Source organism: Carex rostrata, chromosome 7 (genome assembly GCF_964058835.1).
Source record: "Carex rostrata chromosome 7, lpCarRost1.2, whole genome shotgun sequence".
Taxonomy (NCBI): domain Eukaryota; kingdom Viridiplantae; phylum Streptophyta; class Magnoliopsida; order Poales; family Cyperaceae; genus Carex; species Carex rostrata.
Genome location: NC_135924.1, coordinates 11150708 through 11160200, shown reverse-complemented (window position 1 = coordinate 11160200; position 9493 = coordinate 11150708). Strand labels below are relative to the sequence as shown.

Genomic DNA, 9493 nt, shown 5'->3' with positions numbered 1-9493 from the left:
TGGATTAAAATAATCATGTTTGATTGGAGTTTGATAGAATAAGCTCATGAAGAGAGAGAGAATTGTAACATAATGTTACACTAAATGCAGAATTCATAGGTGAAGGAAGCTACTCGATCCATCTAGAAAGGTAAAGTAATTTACTCCGGATTAATTCAAATATTACCCCATCTTACTTCTTAAAATTTACTCCTCATTTGACTCCTTAAAAGTAGAGTAGAGAGTTTAATCCACTGCTTACACCACAACCAAAAATGATCTAAACTATAAACTATTGAGAGAAACTAACTTTAACAATATAACTTTTGGGGCGTATTTGTTGGTATGTTTGACCACTGCTCAACATGTATCTAGAAAACAAATTAAACAGAAGCTGGTTCCAAGTTCCAACAAACCTCTCTTTAGTGATAAATTTATAAGTTCAAAAACAATAGCTGAGGAGAGGAAGCCACTATTTTTAGCTGAGAACAAAATTTATTCTACTCGACAGTTCAAATATGAACTTAGCATTTCAAACAGTTTTGTTTTCCATACCCTGTTATCCACAAATGCATTATTATCCATCAATTTCGAACTTCGATAACTAACCAATCATATAATTAGGGACTGGTACCTTTGAGAAAGAACCATATATATCTCTCAAATTTCTTCTCTAACAACCTTGGAGATGTGGTTACGTAGCTTATGAAAAATTTAACCTCTTCTTCACAAACTTACCAATATAAAGAAGAGAAAGAGCTCAAGAGCTGAGCTTTTTGAAAATCAGGGTTAAAGATAAAGAGAAAGGCACGAATAAGAAGCAAAAAAAAAAATGGAAATGCCCCAATGTAAACTCACTCCACAAACGATGGCAAATGCGTTTGATTTCTTAACTTTAGAGATAATCTTGCTTTTGGTAGTCTCTAATGTCCTGCATTTCTTCCTCCGGCGCCTCGGACAGCCTAGTATCGTCTCCCAATTTCTTGTAAGTGCCTCAACTTTTATTCCCTTAGCAAAATAAAAGGCCATCAAACCATACTTGCCAAGGGATTTGTTTGGGTTTTATATGGAATTTGACATCAGTGTCATTTCAATTTATATAACATCAACTTTAAAACTTACCAAATCGATCTCAAACGGTGAATCCAAACCGTTCAAACCGATCTACTTCATTAATTGTACGTCCACATGCAAAATTTATAGTTTTTCGAATTTATTTAGTATCAAGCGGTCAAATGTGTGAGTTTTTAAGTTAATTTTAATACATTTTTACCGCTTGATTTGATACTAAAATAACTTGAAAATATAAAAAAAATTGCATGTAAACACATCACTCATAAAGTAAATCGGTTTGAACAGTTTTGATTAGTCGTTTGAAGTCTATTCAATCAATTTTGAAGTTAGTGTCATATGACACCGATATCATACTAGCCGGACTCTTTTATATGCCATCTAAGCATTCAATTATGTTTATTTATTTACAGGCAGGGATCATTGTAGGAAAGACAGTTTTACTGAGAGGAACTAAATTTAGTGAGAAATCAGGAGGGATAGTAAACTATTTCGACGATGTGGTGCTAACATGCCGCTTCATCTTCATGTTTCTCATCGGCCTAGAAGTGGATATCGTCTACATCCAACATAATATCCGGCGTTCTTGCTCGATAGCCCTTGTGAACATTGCTGTGTGCCTTGTTCTCGCCCTTGCTGCATCCCCTATACTCTATCGTTACCTCGCCAGTGATGGTGCACATATGCCCCTATTCATTATCACAATCGGCCTCTTTCTCTCCAACACTGCCTCTCCTGTGCTTGTTTGCATTGTTACAGAGCTGAAACTGGTTTCTTCCAAGATAGGAAAGCTTGGCATCAGCACTGCAGTGATAAATGACATAACTGCAGTTGTGGTTTATGTCTTGTACTCCATCGAGTTTCTTAGTTCGGATGATTTAATCAAGGGTCCTGTAGGTAGGCTCCTTGATCTACTTGTGTGGGGCATTACCATCACTCTGGAAATATTCTTTATGAAAGGGCTGGTTAAGATTCTTAATGCACGGAACCGTAAAAAAAGGTACACTCAAACTGTCCTTGCACTTATATATATATATAGAGAGAGAGATAGGCTCATGTGCTTTCGGTAACATATGGGCCGAAATACACACGGTCCAAATTTGAAATTTTAAAATAAAAAAAAGTCGATCTGAACCGTTCATCTTGTTCTCCATATTAATATGTGCTAGGAGACCAAATTTTATATTTTTCTGAATTTTTTTTACTATTTATTAAGCCACTTTGAAAATTGTTGATCCAACAGTGGCTTAACAAAATAGTAAAACCGTTGGATCAACAATTTTCAAAGTGGCTTAATAAATAGTAAAAAAATTTAGAAAAATATAAAATTTGGTCTCCAAGAACATATTAATATGGAGAACAAGATGAACGGTTCATATCGACTTTTTGGATTTTGAAATTTCAAATTTGGACCGTGTGTATTTCGGCCCATATGCTACCAAAAGCACATTAGCCTATCTCTCTCTCTCTCTCTCTATATATATATAGAGGGGTTGGCTAAGCTCAAAACGTTTTTTCCTAGCCTCCAGAACAAACAACTTGGTTTTCCAATTTTCAAAGTCCAAAAAGTTAATCCAAACTGTTAGATGTTCAATCTATATTAAAATGTACTTGGAGACCAAATTTTATATTTTTAAAATTTTTTTACTATTTATTAAGATGGTTTGAAAATTGTTGTTTTTAATAAATTTCTGCACCATTGAAAAACAACGATTTTTAAACCATCTTAATAAATAGTTAAAAAAAATTCAAAAAAAATGTAAAATTTGGTCTCCAAGCACATTGTAATATAGATTAAACATGTACAGTTTAGATCGACTGTTTGGACTTTGAAAATCAGAAAAACCAAGTCGTTTGTTCCGGAGGCTAGGAAAAAATGTTTTGAGCTTAGCCAACCTCTCTATATATATATGTTTGTGTGTGTGTGTGTAGAACTAGGGTGTTCCTAAGTTCACTAAGTCTCTTTGTGAACTCAATTCTAAAATCCACCGGGTTGGCTTTAAAATCCAAACCATTGAAATCTTTTTACCTTGCGAGTGATGCGATTACATGTGAAAATTTTAAAGTTTTGATTTAATTTAGTATAAAGTTAAGTGGTCAAAATTAGAAGGTTTATAAATTAATTTTAATAGATTAATTATTTAGATGTCTTTTGACCACTTGACTCTATACAAAATTAATTCTAAATTTAATTTTTTTTGCATGTAGATGCATCACTCGTAAGGTAGAATGATTTTAACGGTTTGGATTCATCGTTTAAAGTCAATCCAATAGATTTTAGAGTTGAGTTCCCAAATAGGATTGGTGAACTTAGGAACACTCTAGTTCTACTCATATATATATATACTAGTATATCAACAATATGCTTCTGGCTTCTAAAATCTATCGAATCGGGTTCAAATGAAAAATCCGAACCGTTCATACCAATCTTCTTAATGAGAGTTTCGTTTCCATATTAAAAATTTTAAGTTTCAAATTTATTTACTATCAAGTCAAGTGGTCAAAAAATGAGCAAAATAGTGCATTAAAATATGCACAAAATCCTTCATATTTTGACCACTTGACTTGATAGTAAATAAATTTGAAACATAAAATTTTTTATATGGAAATGAAGCTCTCGTTAAGGACATTGGTTTGAACGGTTTATATTTGTCATTTGAAGTCGATTCGATAGATTTTGAAGGTCGGAAGAATATTGTCTATATACTAGAGGAAGCGCGTTAGCTCATATCATAGTAAGGCTACCATACATTCCAATAAATAGGTATTTTTGTACATTGAACTATAAATCACCGGATTCAAAGTCCAAATAACCGATCCAAATAGTTCATCTTGTTCTCCATATTAATATGTGTTTGGAGACCAAATTTTACATTTTTTTGAAATTTTTTACTATTTTATCAGATTTATTGAAAATCGTTGTTTTTAAAACAAATTTGGACCATAAAAAATAGCAATTTTCAATAAATCTAAAAAATAGTAAAAAAAAAAAAAAAAATCCAAAAATTATAAAATTTGGTCTCCAAACTCATATTAATATGGAGAACAAGATGAACGGTTTCGATCAGTTATTTGGAGTTTGAATCTGGTAATTTATAGTCCAATGTACAAAAATGCCTATGCATTGCAATGTATGGTAGCCTTACTCATATATATATATAGAGGTTGGCTAATATCAAAACGTTTGTTTCGAAGCCATGGTACAACCAATTGGTTTTCCGATTTTCAAAGTCCAAATGATCGATCCAAACTATTAGATGTGACATTTATATTAACATGTGCATGGAGACCAACTTTTACATTTTTTATAATTTTTTTTATTTATTAAGTCAGTTTTAAAATCGCTGATTTTAATAAAAAGTGAAAATTTCTAGATCATTAAAAACAACGATTTTAAAATTGGCTTAATAGATAGTAAAACAATTTCAAAGTTAGTTTGGATCGACTATTTAGAGTTTGAAAATGTAAAAAAATGAAAAGTTTGTTCCATGACCTAAGAATAAATGTTTTGATATTAGCCACTTACTATATATATATATACATATATGTAGAGAGAGAGAATGACTAAGTTCAAAACGTTTTTTTCTAGCCTCGGAACAAATGATTCGATTTTCAAAGTTCAAACAGCTGATCCAAATCGTTAGATGTTCAATCTATATTAAAATGTGCTTGCAGACCAAATTTTACATTTTTTGGTAATTTTTTAATATTTATCAAGATGGTTTAAAAATCGTTGTTTTTATTAAAATTCTGCAACATTGCAAAACAATAATTTTCAAACCATCTTTAAAAATTTTCCAAAAAATGTAAAATTTGTTCTCCAAGCACATTTTAATATAGATTGAATATCTAACGGTTTGGATCGATTGTTTGGACTTTGAAAATAAAAAAAACCGAGTCGTTTGTTCCGGAGACTAGGAAAATACGTTTTGAGCTTAGCCATTCTCTCTCTCTCTCTCTCTATATACATATAGAGCAAAAGTTTGGTGAGCACAACTCTAAAAGTATATCAGATCGATTTCAAACGTCAAATCCAAACCGTTGAAATCTATGTACTTCATGAGTGATGCATGTACATGCAAAACTTTGAAAGTTTTCTATTTTTTTGCTACAAGGTCAAACAGTCAAATAAATGAATCTTTTATAAGTTAATTTATAAGTTGTTTTATATATTTAATTTTTATCATTTCTTTTACCACTTGACTTTGTAACAAATAAATTCAAAACTTTCAAAATTTTGTATGTATATGTATCACTCATGAAGTATTTGAATTTCAATGGTTTAGATTCGGTGTTTGAAGTTGATCCGATATACTTTTGGAGTTGTGCTCACCAAACTCTTTTGGTGAGCACATCACACCCTAGCTTTACTCTCTCTATATATATATATATATTTGTGTGTGTGTGCTTGTGTGTTTCAAGAACTAAAAATTATATTGCTTGTTGGAGAACAAAATACTGACGTTTTAATTGTCTGGGACAACAGCTACATAAGCGGTTTTGAGGTGTGGCTTGTATTGATAGTTGTGGGAGTACTCAGTTTTGGCATGGAATTTATTGGGTACAATAGCATTTCAGTGAGCTTCTTTCTCGGGCTGGCTTTCCCGAGAAGAGGTCCCACAGCAAGGACGGTGTTGGATAAACTCATGTTTCCTGTACACCAAATAATTCTACCATTGTACTTCTCTGGGGTTTTTGTTAAGTATAACCTCAGTGATCTAACTGGAAAAGGAGCCGGTAGGATGATTGGCATTGCATTTTTTCTATCATTTCTTAGTATGATTGGAAAGGTTGTGGGGACAATTGTAGTCACTAGGTTATTTTTCAAGATGCGTCTCAAGGAAGGTGTAGTGCTCGGTATCCTCTTAAATGCTAAAGGATACATGGATATAGTGTTCATTTCCATGGGTGGACATTTTCTGGTCAGTTTTCAATAGTTAGTTAGCCAATTTGAACAAAATTTACTTTTGTAAGACATTTCCATAAAAAAGATATCATTAATAAACAATTCATAGAAGGGCATAAAAGGAAATAAAACAATCTAGCAAAATTGACAGCAATCCATCTTAACTACGAAAGATTGTTACATTAATCTTTGCAGCTTTGGGGATTTGATAGTGCGATGGTCCTGATGTTTACTATACTCATCAACACATTCATCGCATGCCCAGTAGCGCGCTTAATTGTGTCATGGGAAAGGAGGGCATACCGCTACAACCCACAGACCCTCGAGCATCTTGGATCAGACGGCCATATCCGTATTCTGACTTGTGTGCACAGGGAACATGATATCCCAGCAATGCTCACACTTTCTAATCTGTGTGCTGGTAACAGCTGGTCTCTCATATCAGTCTACCTCCTGCACCTCATTGAGTTGACTCAAAAGTACGCAGTCACCTTGTATAACCAAAGAAGTTCGCACAGCTCCAATTGGGACAGTGACAGCAATGATATTAAACGAGTTAGTGTGGCAACCGATGCATTCTCTCAAGACACTGGCCTCTTGGTAGCACAGTTGACCGCAATGTCCTCTTACAGAACCATGCACGAGGATGTCTATATGAGTGCTGAGGAGGTTCGCGCTTGCCTTGTACTGCTTCCCTTCCACAAGGAACAAAGGTAATCTTTTCATCCAGTGATCTCGAAAGTGCAAAAATGGGTGATGAATTAAATGAATTTATTATTACAAAAGAAAAAAAGAATCTGAAAATATAGGTTAGAATATTCTAAAAGTATAAAGAAATTAAAACCATTATATAGCTGGAGTACTTCTCAAATTTATGTAGAAAACTTAAAGCTAGCATGTGCCTATCTATGCTTACGAAAGAACAAAAAGGGACCATCAATTTTTTGAATACTACACAATGTTTAAAACAATTTTTGGTCTTTATTACCAGGTATGATCGTAAAATGGTATGCAGAAGAGATGAGAAGCGCCAACTAAATCTCAAGGTCCTACAGCATGCACCTTGCACCGTTGGAATCCTAGTTGACCGTCCAATGAGCACCGGCATGTCCATTGGCATGTCCAGCACTGCTGCAACTACCCAATCTACCGACCGAACAAGCACCTCTACTGACCCTGAGACACCAGTACCAGTAACACCTGTTGGGCCAGTACACCAGGTCGCAGCCATCTTTTTTGGGGGCTCAGATGACAGAGAGGCTGCCTCATTCTTGGCTCGGATTGCTCCTCACACATCTGTAAATGCAACATTGATTCGGTTCCTGCCAACTTTAGAAGATTCCCAAAGCAAGAACTGGTCGTCGAGATGCATGAGTGAGTTTGCGCTGATATCCGAGCAAGATTTGCAATTTGAGATAGATGAGCAGTTCATTGCTGCTTACCAGCAGAGGTACAATTTATGCCTTCATTCTTCATATTTATTTTTCAGTTATTTTCCTAAAATTATATAAATGCAGTAGAATGAAAAGCTTTTATATCTACAATAATCCAAATAGGATCAACTTTTAATTGAAGTCCTAACAATTTGAAAAATTAAATATATATGTAACAAACATTAAATCTTCATAGTGTAATGCTAAAAAATACCGTACAATCTATTGTAAACTCATCTTTAATTGAATACCCAAATAACAATTTTTTGCTTCACCTCTGGTCCCAGAATGAAAATAGTCTACCTCAGGAATGGCTAGAATTGGCGTATCTCATGTTATAAAATTGACTGGTTTTACTATAACATATACTACCTTTTGCTCTTAATTTGGGTTTTCTTATGAATTCCGCAGAAGCTCCAGCCCAATTTTCCTCAAACCCAGATTAAACGCCAATAAAACGAAAAATAGGCGATGCAAGAAAAATACTCACTATTAGGCATTAATGTGATATGAATCATCAGAAATTGAGCACTTTGCATTTCCAGGTATATAGCAACAGGGCTTGTGACATACACATCGCAGCACGTGAGCAGTGGACCCGAGACAGTCACTGCCTTGAGCTCAATGGCCGGGATGTACTCACTCTTCATTGTTGGGAAAGGGGGCCCGCATCTCTCTCCCATGATGACAGGCATCAGAGACTGGGAAGAATGCCCAGAGCTGGGTCCCATTGGGGATTTGTTGGCTTCAGAGGATTTCATGGATTCTGGTTCAGTGTTGATAATGCAACAACATAAGGTCTCTAGTGACAAATCAAGACGTAGATGAGGATGTTCTCAGGTAGTATATGTAATGTAATATAGCTAAATTTGTCATGATTTTTTCCTTTGATTCTTTTGGCAAAAGACTAGTAAAAAGAGTTTGTTTGTACTTGTTCCATCAATTCTATTGGCAAAAGACTTGTGAAAAGAGTTTGTTCTTCTTTTTCCTTGATTGTTTAATTAATCTGGCAAGAGGATTGTATGAAGAGCTAATAGAACACTAGCAGTTTAGTACTTATTTAGTTACTAGTTAAGTTTCTTTTTAGCCAGTTTTTCTCTCTTACTTTTGTTATTAAACGAAAGGGTTTAGGCCTGTTTTCTAATTACCACCTGATCATTTTTGAACTTTGAAAAAACAATGATTTGATATGACGATTCGATTACAACTCTTAGCAAGTGATCATCCATTCGATGGATGCATTTTTTTCCATAAACTTTCCTTGCTGGCTTCAGTAAGCTAGCTAGATCAAGATTATATATACACATATTTATAATACGAGATAATACCTGATGATTACCAATTGAAGAGGTGGTTCAGTAAAAATAAACCACAAGATGAGACAGCATTTACCTTGGTTCCATGTCGCTCTACAAGAGCTTTTTTCAGACACCCTTTTTTCTGATATGGCTCACTGCACTGAGGGTCCCATGCCAATTTCTGACAAATAACAAGCATATTTCAAAATCAATTACCGTCTAGTCTCAGTCACTCTAGGTCAAAATTAAACAGAAAAAGGACAAATGTAAGCTGTCCCTTTTTTTCCTGAAAGTAGGCAGAAAATTTAGTAAAGAAATTTTATTACCAATAAAAGGAGCTTGCATGAAGATGAAAAATATACAAAACCTCAAGAGAAACAAAAAAAATATTGTCAACATAGATTTTCCCACAAAAAACGCAAACCCCAAGCAAGTAGAATTCGCATCCTCTGAGACACTACTAGAATCCCCAATATTAGCAAGGGCAGGATTTCGATTGTAGCAACGGCATGCCCTTGCTACAAGCCCGAAAAACACTATTAGCAAACGCTACACTTGCAATAACTACCGTTGGTTAAAGCCACCTTGCTAATACTCAATTTCAGATTTGTTGCAAGGGCTTACGCTTGTTAATATTATTCTCTAGAGTATCCGCAAGGGGAGCCCTTGCAAATAGCACGCTTGCAAATACATTGATTTTTGGCACCTAACTGAGTATTAGCAAGATTATATTTAGTGGGTCCCATTGAGTATAAGCAAGGATATGTAGCGTAGGCCCCACAGAGTATTAGCAAGGGTATCATTTA

The 9493-nt window shown here is 34.5% G+C and overlaps 1 protein-coding gene across 1 annotated transcript; it reads left to right on the top strand.

Annotated features, from left to right (window-relative positions):
• Positions 1-808: 808 nt before the first annotated feature.
• Positions 809-9087, top strand: LOC144557063 (cation/H(+) antiporter 15-like). The gene is made up of 7 exons (XM_078305615.1): positions 809-964; positions 1464-2050; positions 5537-5972; positions 6152-6669; positions 6948-7406; positions 7935-8209; positions 8740-9087. Exons 1-7 carry the CDS (start codon positions 812-814, stop codon positions 8877-8879), a joined length of 2568 nt encoding a protein of 855 aa, XP_078161741.1. The 5' UTR covers positions 809-811; the 3' UTR covers positions 8880-9087.
• Positions 9088-9493: the final 406 nt, after the last annotated feature.